Source organism: Channa argus, chromosome 1 (genome assembly GCF_033026475.1).
Source record: "Channa argus isolate prfri chromosome 1, Channa argus male v1.0, whole genome shotgun sequence".
NCBI classification, from domain to species: domain Eukaryota; kingdom Metazoa; phylum Chordata; class Actinopteri; order Anabantiformes; family Channidae; genus Channa; species Channa argus.
Genome location: NC_090197.1, coordinates 15,999,508 through 16,025,944, shown reverse-complemented (window position 1 = coordinate 16,025,944; position 26,437 = coordinate 15,999,508). Strand labels below are relative to the sequence as shown.

The window sequence follows — 26,437 nt, the reverse complement described above, 5'->3', positions numbered from 1 at the left end:
ATCATAAAGGAGCTCTTAGTGCAAATATTTATAATACAATTGGCCAAAATGAGACTCAAACTGAGGGCTGTAGTGCTACTTCATTAAATGCATTTTGTATATAATTAGTGAGCATCATACCATAGCATGTGCCAAAGGTAATTACACAGACATCTGACTAAAATATGCACTCTCGAGTGCTAATGGGGTTATATTGCTAAGTCTACATAATGTAAGGATTAACTAACTCAGCACAAGTAATGTTAGTATCACATGCAATGAAAAAGATCTGGGTATAGATCAATCCTGATCACAACCCCTTATCACGGGTTGCATGTCTTCAAGCTGTGAGGAGTGATGTCCCCCTGTTTTATTGGATTAAAGAGTTAAAAGTGTTCTAAAAAAGTTTTTTCTTCTTTACTTTTTTATTAATCTCCTTGGCCCTTCTGACTCTGAACTAACTGGCTCTTCCCAACTTCCGCTGGGATAACCCAGCACACTTTAGGCTTTGGGCTTATCATACTCTTTGTTGTGATTGGAAAATAAATCACAAGAATTACAGATGCTATCCTCCCTCACATCTCTCTAAATACACTTTCAAAGGCATCCTATAAAAAAAAAATAAGAAAAAGTTGCTCTTGTTTGTAACTTCTTTAATATCGTTACAATTTATCCTTCTGACTCACAGAGTGATCCTAGAAATAAGGCAGAACCCTGGACAACTACCTGCCACTCACAAGGATGTCTTCATATTTACATCACCCATTTGCATCGTCCATGGTTACGTGATCCTCAATGTTTGCGATATCTTTTTTTCTTTCCTTATTCGCTTTTTTCTCCCTCTCGCTCATACCGTCTTTCAGTTGAGCTCAAAGAAAGGAGATTTTTATCCCCCCGTTGACTTGTGATACACGCCTTTTCTAAGGTTACATGCAAGTTACATCACTCGCCTAAAACAAGGTTGTTGCAATGAATGATATCTCGAAGGAACGCAGTCCCTGAGAAGTTCAATATATTACAGAAAGGACTGTGCTAACCCACAACTCAAGGCAAAAACACAACATTATATCAAAACCTTTTTGCATTTCATCATGCCTTACAAAGCTAGGTCATTTCATATTCAAATCACCTTTTGAAATGGGGGCAGCATTGCCTAACCTCGGTGTTTTAGATTATTCATAGAGGTTACAATGACTTCAAAGTCTGTCATCAAGAGATGGAGTCAAACAATCTCCATTACACACTTCATAAGCTAAAATTGCCTCTGTGTGTATGTGGGTTTGTGTGAGTGTATGTGTGCACTGTAATCGTGCAGTTGGAGACCCAGAAAATGATGTGATAACAGTGGCAGTAATATGCCACTCGAGAGTACTTCACACAGGCAAATCCCATTCTTCAAAGCAACAATGGATTTCAATCACGCTGGGTGAATTTTTGAGTGTTGGTGACTGTGACATAAACAACAAGATTGCATTAGTCAGACATAAGATATCATCATTATGTAGTTAAATGGAAAAATGCATATAAATTGACCCACTTATGCCTTGCACTCACAGGGAAACATATGATCCAGACGTGCATAATACCTTGAGAACACACATTGATAAGTAGGTGTCAAAGTGAAAACTGTGAGGCACTGAAGCCTCGGGAGGCCTGTGGTTTGAGTACTAATGTCCACAACATGCTAATGTCAGTGCAAAATGGTGCCTCCAGGTGCGTTATAACCCCTACACAGACACACATGCACACACACTACACAATCATGTGTGAAGAGAGGGAGCGGGGCAGATAGGTAATGGAATAGATGAAGCGATACAGCGATGGCGTGATTGTTGCTTTTGGTGATCGCTCTGTGTGCTAGGTACAGATGTGGAGCGAGGGAACTGGGTAAGAGAGAGAAAGAGAGAGAGATAAGAATAGAGAGAATGGTTGTGTTAAAGAACACAGATGAGGGACAGGTGGGACGATTGAGATTCAGACAGAGTACACAGAGAAACAGAGGAATGGTATGCAAGTGCAGTAACCCCTCTTCTCTTTCCATCATTCCTCGTCTTTTAGAGCACGCATGCACACACACACAAACAGACACACACACACACACACACACACACACAAACACACACACACACACACAGATTCATCCGCAGCCAGATGGAGCAGTATGCAGAGCATGTCCCATCAAACCACACCCGCTTGTCAAGAAGATGTATGGATGCAACGCCCTATGGCAAACCCATAAAGACACAAATACATAGACAAACACACAGCTGCAAAGATACATACACACACACACACTGAAAGCAAAAGAACACAACTCTCACTTCTTTCGCCCTCTCTCTAGCACAAACACATAGATCTGATTTCCATCATCTTATTTATTTCCCTCTGCAGCAGATGCAGAGGAGAGCAGTACCACCATCAGTGTGTCCCACTGGACTTTTTTTTCTCTCTTCCCATTTGCTTTCTAAAAGGCTTTGTTTGATGATGTGCCATTCATGAGAATGTTGAGGTGATGAAGTTAAGAAATCAGCATATAGTGTTGGCATTCACTTGTGACGCCTTTAATACTAATCCCATTACTTTACATGATTTTCCATGGGGTCTGTTCATCTATCTAACGGTACATCTTTTCCTTTTCTTTTAATTTTGCATTTTCATGTGGCTTGAAATCCACAGCCAAGAAACAAATATTATTTTATCATTTTTTTCGAGAACTAATCAGACATGGAGCTGAGACTCATGCAAGGATTCAATAATTTAAATTTGTCGATTGATGCTGAAGTAATTTGTGACAGGAAAAGCATAATTTCTATGACCATTACCCCCTAAGGTTTTTCTGGTGAAACAGTTTAATGGATAGTTACTTAATTTTAATTAAGTTTTTCGTTTCCATCTACCAATCATATTGTAGAAAAATGCTAGCTATGGATTTTCAGTAGCTATGTGTGAGTTTCTCGTTCAGATCCACAAATGCTGGAGAAATGTTTAAGTTAATTTAAAGGTGATTCTTTATCACAAGAAAATGACATTTAACAATGCTTTATAATATTCAATACTATAAAACGCCCCAAAATTAAACACATGAAATTTAATTGGAAATAAATTATGACCCTTCCTGATCCCAATGTAATGAATACACAGACAGTTTTTATAGTATTTATAATAATTATAATAGTAAAAGAGTGATGGTACAATGCAGCAGTAGACCATTAAGAAGAGATCTGCTCCTGATCAGTGTTGTCAGTCCTTTGCATCTCCAGCCATATCTGTATTTTTCTCTCAGTGTAACATTATGTGTTCACACTTGTCAACCCAGAAAAGATATAAAGAGATTTCTCAATTGCACACAAAGGTCTGAACACCATCTGTTCGATCACATAAACATTAACATGCACTCGCCTATGCATACACACACAAACACAAAAATACATAAACTAAAGACACAAATCCAGCACAGCACCTCAAACTACACACATGTACGTATGCATGCACTGGACAATAAAACATGCCCGTATAACATCAGATGCCTCCTTTTTTCAAAAGACATATTCATAGTAATGCATCTTTTACCCATCTGTTTGAATAAAGTCTGTCTTGCAGCGAAAGAGGAAGTAAGTGTTAAGGAACAATAAAAATGATTCACAGTGCCCGTTACGCATCCTCTCAAATCGTACTGATTCCTGCCACATCTTGTTTCCAGGCAAGATTGAACTACAGGGGCTAGTAAAAAATGCTATAGGAATAAGTGGTGAGTGAATGGTGGAAAAAATATAGAGAGAGGGTGGAGAGGGGAAATAAGAGGATCAGTGAGAGGTAAAGGTAAAGTAAATATGAGCAAGACGGCAGAAGGGAGAATATAGCTGCATTAGAAAAACATTTCCGTCAGACATTTTTCCACAGTAAGGCCAAACAGACGAAAACTCTATCAAAAGCATTGTTTTTCTTATAGCTAGCCTGTCACTGCCAACATGATGTAAACGTTGCATTTTGGGGACAATAGATGGATACAGTATAAATCAGATGTAAGCCTCGGTGAGCTCTTTTAGGCCATTTGATGGAAGCCAGCCTATGGAAATGGGCTTTCTGCATACAGTTTGGCTCATTTCTGGTGCCATGTTGTCAAACAGCCAAGTGAACTTGAATGGATCTGGGTGTTTTCCCAGGCAAGACTCTACGCCAACAGGGAAGGGGTCACACAAAACACAGAAGAAGGCGACACATTGCGTAGTACACAGTGAGTAAGTTACCTTTTTCTTTTGTGATATAGTAAATAAATGTGTTGTTTGGCTGAGGAATCATATTGTTGCTGCTTACAGTCTATAAGATAGCACACTGTATAGTTCATAAAGCCTTACTATGGGGATCCCATTGTGCTGTCTATAAACACAAATCCACTCCATCTATAAACACAAACACATTGATAAATACTGATATGCACACACTCAAGTGGCAATTTGTATCTTTTCACCCACCATGTCCACTTACGCTAGATGGAAACCGTTCTCTGCAGCCTGGGTGTGATCATGCTGAAAGGAATCACATCCCTCTTCAGGAGTAAAATCAATTTTTAACAGACAATAAAGGGCCTCGCGTTTTACATGACAGTTATCTTATGGAGACAGAGGTGCAGAGGGGGAAGAAGGATGGAGAGTGTGTGGATGGAGTGATATACAATGTTGGCTAAGCGAAAGAGCAGGGATTTTGTGTAATGGGTAGAAGAGCAGAGAGGGCTGAAAGATGCAAAAAACTGAGTTGTAGAAAGAAGGAAGAAATAGGAAAAGGGAGAAGAAGACCCTGAATAAAGAGAGTGAAAATGAGCGATAACATTAAGCTCCTATGAGAGACAGATGGGGAAATCAAACGTGAGAGGCAGAGGACAAGCACAGAAAAAACGAGGGCAGAGGCTAGCAGTAAGACAGGAGGGTTCCTGGGGGGGTGGGGGGATGGTGGCTAAGAACCCGTCGGCCCGGTGTTTTCAAAATATCACATGACGGCTGCCATGTGTTGGAAATTACTGCCGGTTAACTATCTTCCCCAAAGCCGCTACGATAAAATATGTCTGCAATTTATGAAATGTGTTCCAGGGCTCTGCTAAGTAGAACCAGATTTGCAAAACCGAAAAAACCTCTGAAAACTGCTACCTTTTTTCTTTTAATGCTCGCTCTCCTCCAGACCTCCCTCTTCTCTCAGGCAGTAGAAGACATTTAAAAATGGGTTCTTAGTCTCATCTGGTAACCAGGGAGCCAGAGAGTGGTGGTTGGTTTGACCTCGCATCAGGGCATTTCCAGGCTTCTACACTGCGTGTACCTGTGTTTGTGTGCGATACGGTGACCATGGTTTGCTAATGGCTATGAGTGGCTGAGAGTAGAGTACAGCTGAAGGCAAACACAGCAGAGGGATGGCCTCTGGTCTCTCTCTTTGTCTGTGATGGACAAACACACACACATGCAGACGCAATACCACTGTGACCATTCCGGGTCAGCGATGTGTCTTTGTCTTCTTTCATCTCACCATTACACACCTTCTCTTCAGCTCTTTTCCCTAATCGTTTCACTTTTGACTGTTTCAACACCCTGTCACCCAACAGCAATCTGAGTCCACTAACAAACAAGAAGAGAGCATCTCAACATGGGCAGGAATACCAGTTCACAGGATGGCTGACCTTTAAAAGACCAGGGACAGAGACAAACTGCTTTCTAGAGTCAGAAGTTCAATGTATGTGGTACTAATTATTAACTTGGTTTGGCTTTTTATATATTATGACACATGCTGTGTATTCAATACATAAGCATAAATGGAAATAATCATCAAATTCAACTCAATTTGATTTCACCTGAAATGTATTAAAAATTTTGTTTAGTTAAGTTTATTCAGTCTTTAGATGAAACGTACGGATATCACTTGTTACGTAACCAGAATCATCAATATCAGAACAGTCAAAACTTTGCTCAAACTTGATGAAAGTTAAATCTGCACTGTGAGACACATGTTGCAGACTTTGTTCTGCAGGAGGCGCTTCAGATCACTGTCCCTCCCACATCCACCTCCCACTGTCCATCAAACAACAACATCTTTTTAACCAACTCTGAACTCTGTGCCCACACCCACCACTGATACTACTAATAGCATCATCACAGCAAACCCATTGTTTTTTCTGCAGCATAATCACAATCACAAACACACACACAGACTCAGGGACACAGCCTAACCGCTTTCCAGTGCTACAGATGGATGCCACCACTCTCTCTGGAGCGTTGCCAGCACAAGCTAGTGAACAGCTTGCCTGGCACAGTGCTAGGTCTGTGTGTGCGTGACTGTGTGTGTGTGTGTGTGTGTGTGTGTGTGCCTACAGAAACAGTAGCAAAATAGCCTAGTGCAGATGGGTGGCCAAAATATCCCCCCAGTTACATGTACACACTCACACACATGCTTTAGAATACAGAAACACATGCACACACAAACACACACGCAGTGTCTTGGTTCTGCTTAAGTGTTCCCGACCTGACACATGGCGCCGCTTACACAGCTGCTTCCTCAGAGGCGCACACACTTACAGATGCACTCTCACACACAACGCATACACAGCAGAAGACTGCCGTTAAACACAGGAATGCGTGTGCTTAATGTAGTTTACACTTCCTGTTAAAAGCATGGGAAGAATAATGTCCACACACACACACGCACACACTCACACCCACATACACACACACACTGCCTACACGGAGGCAGACATTCCTGTGCATTTGCCATCAGCACATACACACACAAACACTTAAATTAATACAGCCCTTTATCCTCAGTAGCTATTCATCCTTATATGAACGGCTTGTTTTCTTGACACACAGAGAGAAAACATCAAGGCGTTCAGCTGGAAAGCCTCCAGTGCTGGCAACCTTCCAGCAAAGGCCTATAGATCAGGGCAATCGTATGTTAAGAGACATCACTGTTTAATGGCGATGATTTGTCAACAAAATTAAGACATGAAACCTTTGCTGGAATTACAAAATCAACAATATAATCACAATGCAGCTCTTACGATCTAAACTATTGAATTCTTGTGATGTTGCTTCAAGCTACAGTAACAGATTCACGAAATGACTGCATCTGGACAGTAAAATCTTAAAAATAAAACAGACTTTTATTTTAGATTTGAAGGACTCTCTCTGAAGGATCAAGACAGACAGAGAAACTTTAGCAACTGCAGTGACTTGGTAGACAGCTTGCCAGTCAGTCAATGAGCTTAGGTGGCTGGCAGCAGGTACCCTCACCCCAGTACATAGGGGAGAGCATGGTGGCTGGCAGTGCCAACTGTGTGCTGGGTAGCCGTGCCAACTCTGCCAGCCTTTGCAGTGTCTGTCTGCCAGTGCCATCTGGGAGGAACAGTTCTGCGCACATGCAGTACCTCTCCTCAGCTCAGAGGGCACAGACACACACACATGCATGGATGCACACGTAAAGCAAGGGCAGACATGCACTCCACATACATGCACCGTCCACAAATATGCATAATATGAACACTGTGCACACACATAAAGATGAGCACATGTGCATATGCACAGCCGGCCGCTGTCAGCTCACCATCTGTGCACTGCTTCTGACTTCTCCCTCTGCTTCACTCTCTGCCCTTGTTTTTGCTTTCATAAACTCTCAGTCGTTCTCCGTCTTTCCTCGAGTTCTCTCATCACGTCTCAGCTTATCCGATAAATTTCCAAGCCACAAATCCCTTAGTTATCCAATGACTACCTGTGTGTTGACACTTGACATGCATTTTTCAACTCAACATTTGAGTGATTACATGGAATCAAATGAGACATACAGTCCACAGAGGCTCTTTTCTAAATGTATTTTCCTGTTTTTCCTCATCCTCTCCCCAGTAGACCTACAGATGAGATGAGGGAGCACAAGAGGTGTCCCAAAGTGATATTACTGAAAGAAATGTGTATGCAGTAAATATATTTTAGACTTAAGCATATAATAGGTTGCTTAGTGGTAGAGGATTGGGCTGGGATGCAGAAGGCTGCAGGTTTCGAAGCCCACCACGTTAGGTGTGGCTCCGCCCAGGACCCGGATAAAATGGTAGGGTTGGGGCAGGGAAGGGCATCCAGCGTAAAAACTCATGCAAAATCAACACGTGGAATACGCTCCGCTGTGGTGATCCCTGAAGGGACAAGACGAAAGCCTGGATCTGGATCTAGACTTGAGCGTATAAATACGAGCGTGAAAAACCAGATAGATTAAAAATTATGGAACAGAAGGAGTAAATGAAAGGTAAGTCATATAACACAATGTTTCTCTATTGAAAGAGTCAAAATGAAACAAAATAGCAAAAAACAATGTAGAGAATGAAATACAGTGACAACAGCAGTTTAATTAGATGTTTTCAGAGAATAAAGAGAGAAAATAACAAGAAAGATGAACGGGGAAGTGGAAGGTAATATGAGTTTGCAGCCATGGAATTCACATCAAAGTAAAGCTACTGTAAAAAAGGTCACAGTGTCTACCAGAGTTTTGCCCTTGGTGAAACACTCTTTCATATGTTTCTTATTTAACCTCTGAACCACTGTTTGAAAAAGAAGGCCAAGGACAGGCGCCAGTACTCCACACATCGACCTTTATATTGCTCTGCTGGAATATGTTCCCATGTGATTTGGGTAATTAGCTCATTATCTGACTAGTGTTGACAGAACTCAATATACATGTCCAGATGGTGTTACATTTATCCTAATACACAGTTTAATACCATAAATCTTTGAATACCACCAAGCTAATACTTTTTTTACTTTACAACAAATCTCCTCCCTCTACTTATTCGTTGGTCCATTTATTTCCTTCCCCTTCACTGGCCACCACTACCTGAAATGACTGATTGTTTCTCCCACCATCTATTCTTTCCTCTTCCCTTCCTGCCCAATTCTCGCTCATTCCCCAACCCCCCTGTCCTCTGGCAACTGCACCATCAGAAAGATCTACGACTGAACACTACTCCACTTCTATTCTTCCTACACTTCACAGCCTCTTTCTCATTCAGTCGCCTATAGTTTGTCCCAGGGCTCCCTTCTTCCTGTTCTAGCTTTGCCACTTCCACCCATTTTCACCACTCATCCTCCTCTATTTCTGTTTGCCTCTCTCTGTCCTCCCCATCCAACCCCCCAAAAACACCACATGGTCTGGCAGCGGCAGAAGAAGTAGCCTCATTACAAACAAGGAAAATCCATTTGGAGCAGCCGTCTGCTGCTTCTCTGGCCCCCTGTGAACTCTCTTGAGTAGAAATCCCCCACAACTCTCCTGTTTCCAGCTCTCCTCTTCTCTTGGATTTCTAAGTATTCCTCTCCATTTCTCATTTTCTCTGATAAGCCACTCACCTCCCCACCTTTGTAGTGCCTTCATGTTTGCTGTTTTCACGTTTGTGTATGAATACAGAGAGCAAAATATCTGTCAAGTACCAAATTCATTATTTTGAAAATATATGCAAAATAACCTAATGTCATCCTGTAAAATAATCAACTAAGTAATACTTTTACTAACACTATTAATAATAATTTCAGAAATAATTAAACTAAACAAAGGTTAACTTAGGTTTTTGAATAAATCTTAACTATTTATTCTCTAACCTTCAAATAATTGATCTTAACAGAATGTAACACAATTTAGTCCCATCATTGTCATATCACCACAAAACAATTAAGGCATAACAATGTCGGCTAATATTAAAAAAACCTGCACTCAGTATAGTGAATGTATATCCAGCACCAAGAGAAAAAATGTAGTGTAGGTCCATTCAGTTAAACTAATGGATTGAATCGATTCTCAGCTGTGGTTTTTGCAGATAGAAAATGAACTACTGCACCACTTCTGGTCATTTTCTGCTCATTTCTTCTCCTTACATCCCTGTCCCCTTCTTTCTATATATCTCTATTCTTCTCTCACTCTCTCCTTTAAAAGCTCGGCATTTCTTTTTACTTCTCATTTCTCCCTCCAGCTCTCTCTCTCTGTCTCCCTCTCTTCCTATCTCGCTCTCTCCTTCTGTGCTGCCATCATCACAGCATCTGATTAACATATGTCTGGGCTTTCACTCCCTGTCAGCTTGCAGGCATCCGCACACATGCGCACCCACACAAGCACACACATTCACACAATCTCAAGCACCATGTCTCAGGTTCAGAAGGGTTGAAGTAGATTTAAAAAAAAATAACACCAAACGTCCCTTGTTCACCCTTTCAGCTGCATTTACCTCCCTCTCAATGTGAATGTGTGTCTGGCCACAATAGTAGAGATGAGAGATGACACATTTTAACATTATTGCAAACCAACAAGCCTCATGTTCCCAAGTGAGCTGCTTAAAATGCTATTAATGGAGGAAAGAGGGAAAGGGCTAAAAGAATATAATAACACAGCAAGAGAGGAGATAGAGACAGATGAGAGACACAGTATTTGTGTGTGTGCTGAAAAACAATAGCAATAGCTCCACCAGCTCCCCTGAGATGTGTGGCCCATAAAATTACTCACATTCAAATACTCGTAGCCTCTCTCTTTAAGTTCAAATTTCCTTTCATTAGCAGACATTTATAAAATAGATTTAGTTCATTCAGTAAACAAAAGTTATGAGCTTTACTTACAATCCCACTTTCCAGTTATTGTAGTCAGATATCTTTTATTAACCAGTGCTAACCTATGCCAGTAAAACTACGTGAACAGCCATTACAATAGAAGCTTTTTCTTATCTGGTATAGAGAGTTACTGGCTCACAGCACCAATGGAATTGTCTCATATTTTTGCAAGTTCAGTACTGCAGGATGCTGGATTCTCCTTTTAAGTAATTTGTTCTCACTCCTCTGTCCCAGATTGCCTGGACGCAGTCCCACTTTCACCATCTCATCCACAACAAAAACATGTAATAACAGCAACACACGTAGGCAAGCAAACAAACACTTTGGTGAGAGGCTTACCAAAACACATAATCCAACTGACAGCAACAAAGGCTTTGCGAAACCCCATGGCCAAATAGTGATGATTGTTTGCATTGGTCTAGATTTTGTAATACCTATAATTTCACCTGTTTGTTATAATGGCATTGCCTGCCATTTGAACACTTTTGTTAAAAAGGGACAAATACATTTGAGGCGCTCGCATTGCAAATACCACATTTACAATTGCATGGGATATGAGTCGTGCTGTGTTAAATTACTCTCTCTCTGTGTGAGTGTCTCCATGAATAAGCATCAAAGCCTTTACTTTATGCAGGTATTAAACAAGTCAACTTGTCAAGAAGCTTTAAGTAAGCTAGCTACATCCCAAACGTAGATCTTCTACTTCTCGTCTCCTCTCCTGCCACCCAACACCTTCCCCCCTTTAGCACCTATTCAGGCTATTAAAGAGTCAATCTCAGTGTATGGGTTAATATATGTGCTTAAATTCACAACAGGCAAATAAAAGGCTTCCTTCATACAGCCACATTAACAAACTGAATAGTCACACAATACTGATGATGAGAAAACGTTTTGCTAAGGAGAATTAAATGGTGCGTCAAGCCTGTTTTGTGTGGGATGGAGCCAACTAATGAATATGTGTGTGTGTGTGTTGGGAGAATGGGAGTAACTTTTTTGTGCAAGACTTGATAAACTCAATAGAGCTTTGGAGGGCTCACTCAATGATGAGTCAATGAGGTAGATTTGAATAGCAGGGGTGATGGAGTGAGACACACACCCACAAAATGCTCTCTTTCTCTCTCTCTGTCTCTCTCTCTCTGTCAGTCACCCACCCAAACACACACACACACACACACACACACACACACACACACACACACACACACACACACACACACACACACACACACACACACACACACAGAAACACACACTGAAGTCGCCACTGGCACTTTGAAATTTGTAGGTTTAATGGCACAGAGCAATGAATGAGAAACAAGGGAAGCAAGGAGAGAAGGAGATACATGCAAAAAGACCAAAGAAGTGATATGGCTTGAAACTACAGGGTTGTGCTTTGACTGACATGACAGTACACAACATCACCACCACCCAAACATGTCTGCCTCTTTCCTTCTATTCCCTTTCTTCTGCTTTGCCCACTAACCCCTGCCTGTGCACTAAAACTTGTGTGTGTGTGTGTGTGTGTGTGTGTGTGTGTGTGTGTGTGTGCGTGTGTGTGTGCGTCCAGTGTACAGAATACATGGAACCTCACACAGTTTACACCCCAGTAGAGACCATTAGTGATTCTCTACCAGGCACACAGAGAAGACACTCTGAGAGGGAGATACAGGAAAAAAGAGAAAAGTGTAGAGGAGAGGGGAGGGATGGATGGGGAGACAAAATAAGAGAAGAAGGATGGGAGAATGAAAGAGTTAGTGACAGACAAGGAGAGTGATGTACAGACACACACAGATGGGAAGATAAATAAACAGATATTCTGGCAGAGCTACACATTGTTGAGAGAAAAGGAAAGGGAACATCAGGGCAAGCATCAGTAGTCTTCCTTTCTGTGACTTTCTCTCCCTCTCTTCTCTTTCTCTGTCAAAGGATCAACCAAAGATGGCCTCAGCTTTAGTGCAATCTGATGTAACTCACCAGAAACAGAGTCTCAATACCGCATATCAAACACAGTCATAGCATAGACAGCACACTGAAGAAGGAGGCTAAGTGAAATCTGTCTAAAGTGTGTAGACCTCAAGGTGGACAGTGGTGTAGCTCTAATCAGTCAATGTAAACCTTTAATTAAGGAAAGAGGAGAGAAGAAAGGAGTAGATGGGAAAAGTGGAGGTGATTAAAATAAATATGAAGGGTTTGGTAAGAAAATAATGGAAACAATTTGTGTGTATTATATCATACATCCATACTACAGACATCTGTGTGTATGTGTATGTGTCCGTGCATTTGAAATGTATGATGGCTGCAAGGGAACAGCAATTCTGGAGGAAGGGCCTGGCTGTGTGTGTGTGTGTGTGTCTGATGGAAGTGAGAAAAGAGAGAGCTGCAGAAAGGGAGCAAGTGAAAGTGAGTGTAGTAGTAGAAGAGGTGCAATCAACAGAGAAAAAAAAAGGGAGTGAGAGACTCCCTGTGTGCGCGGCAGGTCCCCAGCCATCTGGACACTCTCCTCCGTCCCCCTGCTCTTCTCCCCCCTCCCTTCCTTCTCCTGTCCTCTGCTGACTGGTGTGCTATTCATGGAGGACCCATTTCACCTTTCAGTGTGTTACGCCCGCTCGCCACAATACATGCTAATGAGGTAGAACAAATCACTTTTTTGCTATGGGTGCATGCATGTGTGCGGGCCAGTGTGTGTGTGTGTGTAAGTGGGTGGATGGTGTGCTGGATTCTTTCAATCTCAGCTGCTTGCCATCAAACTACTTGCTTAACCACCGTAAGGTTTGTTAATGGTTATGCAGAAACAATTTTTGTTTTCTTACCTGAAGGCACAAACTGCAGCAGATTACTGACACAATGTCTCTGCACACAGATGCTTGATTTCTACAGTAAACTTTCCAATATATCCACACTCTTCTTACAGAGTGTAAGGAACTGTAATTTAAATGCACTTCCCACTGTGCCTCAAGGATCTAGAGCAAATAAACCATCTGATCACAATAGGGCACTGCCCCATTTCTTTCCATCTTGGGCAACCTCAACCAGTCCTATAAATCCTCACTCATGGCCACTTTCCATTTATCCAACACTCAGTGACTTGGCCCACTTCCAGTCTAATCTGCTTGCCAATGATAAAGTGGAGAGGTGGCTGTCAGTGGAGACAGGAGGAGAGAGCGCACATTTCCAGTTCTCTGAAACACAGATGACACGAGATGAATGGGGTGCCTGATTTGTCGCAACAGAGCAGGAGACAGCACAACTGACATTGGCAATAGAAGTGGCAACAGGCAGAAAAAAAAAACAAACAAGCGAGCAAGAAAGGGGAGGGCCAGGGTGTTGAAAGATTGAGGTGCGAAACAGAAGCCAGAGAGAAGGGAGCAAAGCCAATGGAGACAGTTGAGCAGAATAGATGAAAGAAAAAAACAAGAGGAAAGAAAAATGTGCAGCAATACAGAGAATTGACAGAGTTTATCAGAATCAACTCTTTTTCAAGTCTGTCTGGACTAGGAACTGCTATTAGCTTCTAACTGCATCACTAGGTGGCGCTAATGATACATCTGTATACCTGCCAACTCTCTTATTCCATAGTGAATCACTGTGAAAGCCTGGCTTGACAGTCATAATTAACCAGTGCACAAGCTAGTGTAGCGCAACATGCAGCACAAGGCAGTGAGCCAGGAGCCTCAATGAGGAAAACCTCATCGAGGGCACACGACAAAATGAAGTCAAAGTCAGGCTGCTACAAGTTGGCTACTGATTATGTCATTGTTGGGTTATGGGTTAGCAAATGATGCCAAACATACTGTTGTTCAATGTTAGTGTTAATTTTAAATGGATCAATAAAAATAAAAAATAAAATATAAAGGAATGAGCCTGGTGTTCAAAGTTCAAAAGCATAATTTCAACATTATTTTTAATAGTGACATTCTGTATCATTATTTTGTTGACAAAATGCTAAACGTGTATGTTAATTGTCTCCCTATTCCTCTCCCCACCACAAAGACAACCATAGAGTTTTGGACTGTGTTGCATTTTACATGTAAAACACTGATTTTTCAACAGCTGTGGAACAAATTGTGTTGTTAAACTATTTTAACACCCAAGGCATCCAATTAAACTATCCAATTCTCTATATCAAAGCCAAAATTCTCCCAAAAGGAGAGAAGGGACTTAGATGGTTGTAACTGTTTTAACAGAAAGAGCCTTAAAAATCAGTTTTACAGCAGTTACAATGGTCTATTGGAAATGGTGCCACAGTTCCTTTTACTAGTAAAGAAACAGGAACCAGGCCATTCCTGGCTCCCCTCCCGGCCCCCGGGGCCCAGGGCCCAGCCCAACTCACCACACAATGGCCTAGCAGAATAAGAGGAACCGCTGGCCATCCAGAGATAGCCTTTCTGGTCAGGAACCAGAAAGGGAACCAGAAGGAACCTGGGAGGGGTGAGAGGATGGAAGCCCAAAGGATGGGAACCCGGGGAGCAAGGGAGGGGATGGCAGGCTGGTCGGGGTCAGGATGTGTGTGAAGAGGACAGTTTTTGCCTGTGTGTGTGTGTGTGTGTAAGAAAATATGCAGTGTTCAGATAAATGTCTTGTTCCCATGTAAAAAACTAACTTGCCCACATAAGAGCTTGCACATACATTATAAACTTAGTTACTCAGTTCTCTCTCTCTAGCGCCACGATGTTTTCACGTAATTAAAGCGGGAGCAGCTACTGTGGGACAGAAAGCAGATAATGGATAGTTGATGGAGGAGGGAAGGAGGTTTGGAGGGGCGTGCTGGAACTGGTGGCCCCGGAACTGACCCCACTGTCATGCTTACACTAATCGGAGTATCCTATGTGGTTTAAACAGTGAGTCAAGCCAGAGTAGCCGTGGTCTCTGAACTCAGATATTATCCGTGAAGAAAAACACTAAAAACTATGTTAACTAGGCAAAAGCAAGATGTGCAAGAAGTGAAAAAGATGTCTAAATGTGCTCCTCCTGACAAGACCTGATCCTGCTCTGTAGTGGGGGTCTCCATTGAAACAGAAATAAATATACACAGGGGCCGCTGTTTCCATGACGACAAGTGCTGCAGATAAGCTCTTACAATTGTCAAAGGATACACATATGCACATGCAAATATGAACATCTGGTGCAAAGACTACTGCTGAACTGGCTTTATTGTCTAATGACAGTGACCAAAACCTCTACATACCTTTATTACAAGAGCACTGACAATGACATAAAAAAGTATGGCATCTTTTTGGTTCTTCACCTGTCACTCCAACGGCTGGACTCACAGTGTATATGGCTGGTAAAATAAAACACTGACTCGTTGCCTTTTCCTCTGCAAAAGTGCACCATTACTGCAGCTCTCAGACACTAGAGAGCCCAACAGAGACGGACCCTATGATCTTTTCTAAATCAAAACCATTCAGTAGTATCAAAATTGATGGTTCCCTGGGATGGAGGGATGTCACATGTGTATGTGTATGTGTGCCTGTTCTGGGGCCATTACTTGTTTATTATGTGGAGACGTCATTTCTGCTGCTATTATTTCTGAACAATTACGATGTTCAGTTCTGCATTAAAGCATATACTGGAAATTATTCTTCCTGTAAATTAACTAGTATTGGATCTGTAAATTCATAAATTTCATTTTCTGACACTGGCACATTTATATTGCAATTCAGATTTAATTTGCAGGGTGTGAATGACAAGTCAAGGCAAAACAAAATTTCTACCTTTGCAGCACACATGTAGAAGGTGTTTTGTCTTTTCTCTCTTATTCAAAAGAAGAAAAAACAACAACTGTATGCCATTCAATCCATCTTCATGAAATAAGGCAGCCTAACACTGGCAATCACTTGAAAAGCAGGAAGTTCCTTTAGCTTTAGGCTATGCCACATTTTACAAGGTTTCTTGCACATACCTTGAATACAGCATTTTCCCCAACCTCTTAATCTCCAGTTGCACTATAATTTTCTATTACAGTACAGTAGCTATATATAGGGCATATTGTGGCTCACATGTAGCAGTGGTTAAGACTTACTGTGTGAACTCCCTGACATGAACTAGTTAAATATAGGTTGACTGATTTCACATCTTATTTTTCCCCAAATGCTGAAATGCTGAAACGCTTCCAGCACAGACACAGTTTAGCATCATTGGCTGTCTCAAAAACATACTGGAGGTCCAAAAGCTTGTATCCAAGCTCAGAAACTCATAAATGTTATTTAAAATCTTCTATGGAGTATTTTGTCCTCTCTTTCTGTTGTACTACCTCCGTCTCTGGTCCATCCCCTTTGTGGCCTCTGGCATTGCTCTCCAGTGGTTTAAAGTCACTCAAAAATGTGTCCCACTTGTTTTTTTTACTGTTTCCCACTTTCGAGATTTTTAGAGTCTTGTTCTCCAACTGGCACAGAGAAACAGGCTTACATCAGAGCCACAGACACTCAACCTCACTCAGCCTGCTTGCACACAACCTGGCTTTAATTCTGAAACACAAGAATCCCATTTTGGATAGTAGAGCAGTAAGGACTGTGTTTAGTCCACAAAAATAATGTCAAATTAAAAGCACATGCAAATTGTAGAAACTAAACTAACCTCCTGACCATAACTTGAAATTCTTTGCTCAAAAATGTTCTTTTTTATTTAAAAACAAAATTAGATGAGTGTATTGTGTCACTTGATATATATCTTATTTTGCAACAAATCTTCATTTCTTTCTTATCTTGTCTCCTCGTTTAACCTTCCTACATCTCTGTCCTTGTGGCAGTTCACCTTTCTCTTTCTCCAGTCTCTGGTCTTGTCCCCTTGCCTGCTTTTGTAATCACAATCTAATCCTTTGCAATCAATTCCCCATGACAATACCACCAACCCCCAACACACACGTTTAAACACACATTCAATACAATGAGCAAACAGTGGTCTAATAAACACAAACCAACACCAGGCCCTGAAATTAATGGTCTATCCAAACACTACAGGTTTAATATAAAGTTGTATAAAAAAGGGCAGCGTAACAGGTAAATGTGTCCTTTTTAGGAACTGCTGAATTATTCAAACAAACTGAATTGCACAGCTACAAGTGTAATGCTTTTCATATGGTTATAGTAAACAAATATGGGCTAAGGATAAACACACAAATATGCTTGGTCATCTGGTGTCTTATTATTGTTCTACTAGGCAAAAGTCGAGAACAGTGCACGACTAATGCATTGGTGTACTTGGCAGTTAGGGACATCTGCCATGTATGAGTGCATGGTTTAGTTTGATTATGTCTTGTAGCCTCGGGCAAAGAGGCAAAAGTACAGACTGCGTGTGTAGTATACCTAAGCAGTTGTTTGCTACTTAAACATAAGCCTTTTATCAATCTGTGTTCTTCTCTCTACTTGTGTTCTTGCTACTTGTGAAAACTCATTAGTCAAAGCCCAATGACTGTGACAATTTAGCAAAGTAGTGGCTCAGTTGGTAGAGTGGTCATGTCCTGGAGGTTCACGGCCCGCTCTTCCCGACCACATGCCTACGTGTCCCTGGGCAAGACACTGAATCCCCAACAGATCCTCCCCATCCCTGGCCGTACAGTGCCGGTCCTAAGCCCAGTAGAAATTAGGGAGGGTTGCGTCACAAACCCAAAAGGACTTGCGGTAACCAGATATCCCACTGCACTGTGTGAAAACCAGAGGTCTTGGTGATGAGTTTGAGGTACACTTTTTATACCTCTTTATTAAGTTTTTGAGACTTTTTAATGCCAGAAATCACCGTTTAGATTCAAAATATCCAGATTAAGTATTTTTTTAATTGGATATTTGGGGCATTGTAAGAACTGTTTTGCCAGACAAGATTGTGGTCATGTCTACAGCCCAGCTTCTGAGAGGATCTGACCAGATAAAGTCCACCATCATCCTGGGAGAGATGACGCCTGTGTGGTAGTTTTACCACTACCTCTGTCGTCTGTAGCATTTTTATGTATGTATTTAATCACTTTGGAAGACACGCTGTCATAGAATTGAAATATGTTGCTGCCAGTTTCTCTGAAAGGAAAATGTAAATTTTTTCGTGGATATTAGAAATACCCATAGACTCACACATACCAATTTACATTAATACATGAATGCATATATAGACTATACAAAAATTAACAGAACTAATGCTGTGTAAAATTGATTTTGTTGTCTTTTTAAATATAGGCCTACATCAATAGAGCCTTCAAGTTTTATTTACCATACCTCATTTACCATAACCTCAGTCAGTTTGTTTTGTGTTTCCTTAAAAAGTCTTTGTTTGTTTAAAAGTTGTCATTTTTCGTCACTGTACTACAACTAATGTACTGTTATGTTTAAGTGTAATCATTAGTGCTGAGCTAAGCTGCTGCTGTCATCAAGAACCACAATGCTGTAATTGCCAATAGTCCTCCAAACCTCTGAGTTTCCAAGTTTAGATTTTCCAAGTCCAAACTGCCTGGTATGGGTGTCCAATCTTGGCATAGTCTGCATTGAGAAAAACTTTCAAATGAGTTGTTTGGTCTGGATTTTGTTACATCTAACTGACCTTAACCAAAGCGTTTAAAGTTCATGTTTAGAGAAACCCTTCACTCTGATGAACTGGTAAAAATGGTACATGCTGTGGCCTTAAAATGTATTTGACACTGCATTTTAGTTTTCATTTTCATGTCAGAAAATTCTGCGAGACTGTGTTGTGTTACGGGAACAACACTGATTTAATAGAACATAATTGGCAGTAACAATGAGCTCAGCATGCTTTTGTTAAGCAGCTAAATGACAAAAAAATAGGACAAGGGCATGTGGTGGAATAAGAGTGAGTGTGTTTTGTGTTCATGCAAGAAGGAAACAGAAGCAGAAATTAACAATTTTTGTGATTATGTGTCTGTTACTGTAATATGATGTTATATAATGCTGAAATGCTGTTTAGCCTATCAAACACAAAACAGGAACATTGTACACCACCTTACATGACACACTCAAAGCCCACACACAGATTGACAATCATGCCATATGGTGCTGAGCTGTGTGTTTTTTGTTTGCATATTCAACTTCTTACGAAGTGGAGTATGTGAGAGAGCGATGTGGTGAGCGCACACACCTTTGTGTCTGTTTGTAGACGTGGGTGTGAATATAATGTTTAGTTCAGTCTTTTGTTAAATTTGCAAACATAAAGATGCATCTGCACCACAATGCTTGATCCCTGCACAGCTGTGAACTATGTGTACAGTTTAATATAGCCAAAATGAAAATAGCAAATTAAGATCTTGTTGCTATACCCGTAAAGTGGAAAGAAAACATGTTTGCATGCATTAATTTCCAAATAAACATATTTTCCTTCTGACAAATGAATTAAGATGATGCACCCTCGATATATATCACCCTGAGTAGCAGCTTTATGCTCTTCAATCCTAAATGGGTAGCTAGAGACCCAAGGGTCCTACTCAAATGCTTAAGGGGAAGGGGCTTTCCTCTCACTAAAGCATCCTCAAAATAATATCTAGGCAGTTAGTTGTCTACTCACAGGGGAGGCATAAAAACCAGAACCCCAAATTCTTTCCAGTTATGGAAAAAGTGAAGAAAGAACAAAGCAGCCAAAATACTTTATCTCCCCCTCTAACGTAAGTTATTACATTTTCTGAATGGTATGACTTTCTAATGGTTAACATATGTGAATATGTGCGCACAGAGAGAGAGTGGCGGTTGAAGCTAAGTTAATAGCGCAAGCAGAGGGGGAACTGGTAACCCTTGGCTTATAAAGGATACTTGTTTCCCTGTTGCACCGAAACCAGATGTTGATAAAGAGACATAGGGGGAGGAGAGAAGACAGATGGGTAAAAAATTACTGTCACTTGGGCCAAGCATCTTGAAAGATCTGCAAAAAAATTTCGGCCCTTACAAGGGCAGATGGATTTATGCTCTCTCTTGGATTTTTATTGCTCCATGAGAGCCTGTCTCCCTCCTCTGCTCTGCGCCTACACTCAGTGTAACCAGGGCTGAACAGTTTTGCTGCAATCTGGACCTGTTTAAATCCTGGATAAAAGTACAGATTCTTCTAGAAATGGCTTTATCGTGTAGAGAAAACAGACACATCCATACACTGTAGAAGCTATAAAACTTCAGAGAGTGCTAGAGGTATCAAGTCCACACAAGTCCACCATCACACTGACTAACAGTGTATGAAACAATATAAATGTCAAGGAACATGGTGTGTTGCAAGATGTCTGCATACACTATACACAAGTCTGTGTAGATATCCTGCACATGTAGAACAAAAAACATAATTCATAACATATTTCTAAAAGAGGAGTTTGGTTACCATGGAGACACATCATCTACGCTACTATGAAACGCGCAGCTGAGGATGACATGTCCATATGGTGAGAGTATGACAGAGGGAAAGAACAGATGTTTTGATGAAAGGGCTGTCAATCGCAAATCCATAGGAGCAGCTGGTGTCATGTATGTATATCAGGTGACACTACACTAATATATATATATATATATATATCTATATTACTTCTTACAAAAGTCTGTCTCACTCAGTTCTAAGGTTTTCCAACTCCAACTCACACATACACGTCTAAGGAGAAGCAGCTCTTGAGATCTCTATCTATTCATCGATACACAGCTGCAGCCTCACTCCTAATCCTCTTGTCCAGCTGAATTGCAACAGCTTTCTTTACTTAACCACCATCTTCAGACAGAAAACTAGAACTTTTTTATCCCTTTTGAGAAAAACCCAGTAAGTGTGATTATTGTGAGCATAATCCTGCCTTTTTTTTGATGTGGAAATGCCATCAAATGTAATTTTTGTTGAGATAAAATGGAGTGTAATTTTGTTCCTGGTGAAGACTATATTGACTGTGAGCATACAAACACTTAGCGGGGTGGCTACCAACAATTCAGTCTATTGAAGGTTGGATGGGATTGACGGGGACATGTAGGGAGGGAAATACTGGGGACAGAATGCACTACAAGTTAAACAAAATTGGGCTTTTACTTGGTCTCATTTTAGGAAAATGGACCAGCTCCTTCCATTTCTTCATGTAACCCTCACTCTCTCCTCTGTCACTCTCTGTCTGTTTGAACCAATTTTTAAAATGGTCCTTCCTCAAAATAATTGACACTTTGCGTTTATCATTTAAGGCACCTGCTGTCGGTTTGACAACAAAACAATCAGATGAAGCGAGCGGCCATTGTCCCATTGTCCCATCTCCCTGTCTGTCTGTGACACTAACTGACAACAGCTGGAAGCCCTCTTACCCTACAATACCCATCATGCAAGTCAAATATCAACCACAAAAGAGGCTTCATTATTTGGCGTTTAACTGCGCGTTTCAGTGGTGTGATTTTAACCACCAAAAAAGGAAACAATGATTCCATTGTGTCTGTTGATGGTAGATGAACAATTGGAGCAACTGGAAGTCTTAAAATAGCAGTGGACATGTCTGCTCTGCAGGTGTCGACTGCATTTTATTATGACATTTTACTATTATACCACATCTTCAACACAGATGTTTTCACCTTCTCACACATACACATATGGATGACATTCACAATATGTGAACACATGCATGCAGACACAAACACATACTTATTTGAACACACGCTCTCCTACATCCCCATCTCTTCTCCTCTCTCCAGCTGTAATTGACTGAACACATCAATACTCTGAGGTAAAAAACAGAGGGGCTGCTGTCTGCATCTATTGATCCGTGCTCCCCCTTTCTCTCTCCCTGTCTGCTGATCTTAATTACACTTCTTTTTACCAGTCGAGCAAGGGCTCCACTCCAGCGGCTGCCCTTTTCATAAAGTGTACCATCTAAATCCATACATCAAAATTAATGAGAGAGAACTGAGCTGTAAATCAAATATTGGGGTATCCAAAGTGATAAGCCCGATGGGAATAAGAATTTTTTTAAAAAGACACAAGGATATAGAGAGAATTCATTTCTCTTGCTTGTGTAGGTCAACATTAACAACATAGAATTTTTACGGGAGAAGCAACGTCGGTTTTGGTGATTAAAGCTGCTAAAGCGTGACAGGGCTGAGGTGAGGGTTCTCCCCACCGTCACCCTCCATCTTTCTCATCTACTTCCTCTTTTCTTTGTGTCTCTCTTTGTCAATTTGTCTGATTTTCTGCCTGCCTGTTTGTTTGTTTTAAGAGCTGTCTTTTTGTGCTCTGCCCAGACAGATAGCTCTCTCACAGGCACGCACACAAACACACAAGAACAAAGATGACTTTTATGGTCAGATTTTATAGACTGGTAGCAAAGCAAGCTGGTCCATTCTTTAACAATTGTCCTCTCATGAACGAAGCAGGAAAAAGGCTCCTAATCGCACGGTTTCACTGCTCACACTTCATCAATCAAAGCTGCCCGTGTCCCTGGCATTTGTGTGCGCGTGTGTGAGTGTGTGTCCACACCCCAGACACTTCCAACATAGCAGTAATGGTTTTCTACAAATACCCACACTTGTACATACTTTTCTATTTTCATATAAACCTACAGAAAGACATGTAAACATACACATAATTATATACAACCACACACACGTTGACTAACACAGCTGAATTACTTACCCTTCCACTTTCTAATCTCTAAATGTAAATTGGGTGACAGGTGAATATTGAGGAGGTGAGCGATAACAGGTAACATCTTCACTCAGCCACATTATCGCTGCTTCACATCACTAAGAAGGGCCTATTCAATATTGTTACCTTCGGCAGAGTGCAGGGAAAAACACACTTTGTGCGTGTCCTTTTGTATTCATTACATGTATTGTATAGACACCTGCATGTGCACGTATACTCGTACACACAGCCACAGAATCACATCCAGTGGCTTATCTTTTGGAAAAAGAAAGGGGAGCTTGTCAGGATGGCACATTGTATGTATGTGTATTTGTGTGTGTGTGTGTGTGTGTGTGTGTGTGTGTGTGTGTGTGTGTGTGTGTGTGTGTGAGGCAATGTGCATTAGGGCGATTACAATATCGGCCGTCTCCAGATGGAGGCAGGAAAATAAACAGTGGGAAAGCGAGAGAGAGCAAGTAAGGGGACAGACATCATGAGCAGGAGCCTAAGAAAGAGATTCTGCATGTGTCTTTGTGTGTGTATTTGTGTCTGTGTATGTTTGCGTGCGTGGCAGTCTGTCTGTGTGTGATACACTTTGAAATTGAAGTTAATTAGCAACTCAATCCCAGTCTCTATACAAAGCACTGAGAGAGAAATATGTGTGTGTGTGTTTGTGCACATGTTCATGTTGTCCTGGACATACCACTCAGGATGTTTCAGCCTAAGAACCCTGAGCTGTGGTAGATAGAGTCTGGTTCTACCTAAGCAATTGAAGAACTATATTTCCCAGCATAATCACACCGCTTGTATAGTTGATATTGTTTCCAACATAAGGGAAGATCCATCTGGATTTGTTCATACTCAGCAACTGAACTATGATCAGTGTTATTTCCTGCTTGCTTCCAAAATGTGTTGAAGTGTAAAAAGATGTGAAGAATTTACTGTGTCCATGAAACGTGACAAACTGTCAGACTCTGCCTCATTGCCTTCTTCTTCCCTTGCCCTATAAGTGTCGTTATCTGGAGTAAAAACACGAACAAGGCCAATAAAATCAGCCATAGTGCTCACTGTTGACTTTGACATTAAATACACTCCTGTAAAGGCTGACTCACAAGTACAATAAAACTTGCTTTTGTGAACATGGGAGGGCTCACAACACACAAATCCATAGACAGAAACACACACATACCTGCAAGTCCTTTTACACCACTGCTCTTTCATGGGTGATGAAATTCAATAAGCAGTGAAGAGAACTGCCCTCTCGCTGATAACCATCAATGGGCCTATCGATCTACTATCGCATTTGTGTGCTATGTGTGCCCACGTGCACGCACACACACACACACAGATTCCATCTATAATTCACTCTGGGACTTTGTAGCAGATGGCTCAGAATAATCAGTACAGATCTATACAACTTGAAGGAGTGCATGGAACAGTGGTTTTTCTACCCAATTTTACAGCTGAAATTTGTCATCTGATTGTGCAGCTTCAAATGCAACCTGTTCCTACTTTAACACCCAACCATCTCTTTATATAGTCAGGAACAAACCTTATATGGTAAGTTGTGACATTTCCATATGAAGACTAACACCAAGAAAGCTCACTTCTATATCTAAGTGCTAAAATATACAAGTAGCACTGCACAACAGTAACGAGCATACAGCACTTACACAATGTCACCAGTTTGGCTAAGCTACAATTCTTTTTATTGTCAATTATTCTGCTGATGAATTCCCCAACTATACAAGTAGTGTACAGAATAATAAGAATTGAAACAAGCAAATCGAAAGAAATCTTTCGATTTGCTTGTTTGTCTGATTTACCATTCACAAATGAAATAGCTTCAAGATTCTGCATTTAAAAGGTTTAAAGTAGAAGACCCTATTTTCAGGCGAAAGGTATTTCTAGCTGATCATTTCAGGTCCTCTTTAACTGCCTCAAATAAAACAAAACGAGCAAGCTGAAATACTACAAAGGATGTACTTTTTCAGGGTAATATGTTGCATCCTCCAATAGAAAGCCATATGAATAAACAAGCTTCTGATGGAGGAACAGTTCCTATTTACTTGAAGGTAAGAAAAAAGTATTACCTTGCAGCCAGTACTGATATACACAAGGGAGCCACATGTTTTAGCGGGCGCATTAACTCTGTTGAGTCATCATCACTTATTCAGTGTATAGAAAACCTGGACTGCATCCAAACGACTGTGTGTCATACTTAAAAGAAGTGCTTTGTAATTACATCACAGTATTAAGCCCACAGCGTGACTCTGTGCTAAAGGAAAACTCAATATTTTTTTCCTCCTAAATTAACAGACATTCATTTTTTGAGGCTGTGATAAAAAAAAAACAAAAACAACCTTTGTTTGGATGTTGTATAAACTGCTAGAAAGCTATAAGCTGTGGTTTACATCACAAGCTCTAAGAAAAGAAATGCAAACAATAAAACCACAGTGGCTCTGAGAATGAGAGCGAGCAGCACGCTGCACAGTGTCAAAATGGGAAATGTAAGAAGTGTTTGTGTGTTCCTGTGTGTGTATAAAGGCAAAAATAAAATGGCTGCCATCATTTTTGCAAGGCCACGTCTCTGTCTGAGCAGCGATCTGATGCATTTGACCCTATAGCCTCAGAGCTTGAAGGAGGGAGGGGGGAAAACAGGTGTGAGGCCGGCTGGTGGCTGGGCAGATGGCCCCTGGAAGTGCTGGCTGATGCTGCAAAGCCTGGACCACTGAAAGTTAGCAGCTAACGTTTATACAAGCGTGTTTAAACAGTGTGCACAAGCGTGCATGTGAGGGCACCAACGCACACAAACAGTGATAGGCTAACCTGTAAACAGCACTTATCATGGACTCTCCCCTCATCATCAGTTTTGTTTACCTTTCATTTACTCCTTCTCTTTCTCTCTCTTTATCTCTGTAAACACACACACACTCCAGGTAATGGTGTTTTCAGTCAAGTCAGTACTTTAATGGAAGTCCCTGTGGTTTAAGAATAGAAAAACAACAAATGACACAGTGAACGATGGCCAGGGTATCAGATCTGAAAATGTCCATTGCAGTAATGATAAATGACACCACCAATTTAAAAAAAAAAGCATGCTAATCACGAGTCCTTATTTGGACCACCTAACCACTGATTCATGCATCCCCACAGACAGATAAGACTTTCTCGGTTTAAATGTTGATATACTTTCTTTTCTTGTCTCCCAAACTCGTGAATAATTCAATTTCTTTTAACCCGTGTTTAACCCAGCAAATACTAATGTAAGGTACGCGGCTCTGAGTTTTGTTAACGTTCAC

At 41.0% G+C, this 26,437-nt stretch overlaps 1 protein-coding gene across 5 annotated transcripts in view; it reads right to left on the bottom strand.

Moving 5' to 3' along the window:
* The window catches only part of runx1t1 (RUNX1 partner transcriptional co-repressor 1), a 54,583-nt gene that overhangs the window by 26,462 nt on the left and 1,684 nt on the right, over nucleotides 1–26,437 (bottom strand). Inside the window, exon 1 of one of the 5 annotated variants that reach the window (XM_067501299.1) lies at nucleotides 26,016–26,106. The exons of the other annotated variants lie outside the window; for them this stretch is intronic. Coding sequence (XP_067357400.1) covers nucleotides 26,016–26,022 — 7 coding nt within the window. The 5' untranslated portion in view covers nucleotides 26,023–26,106. Of the gene's footprint in view, nucleotides 1–26,015; nucleotides 26,107–26,437 lie in introns of those variants that run through there. 5 annotated transcript variants of the gene reach the window in all.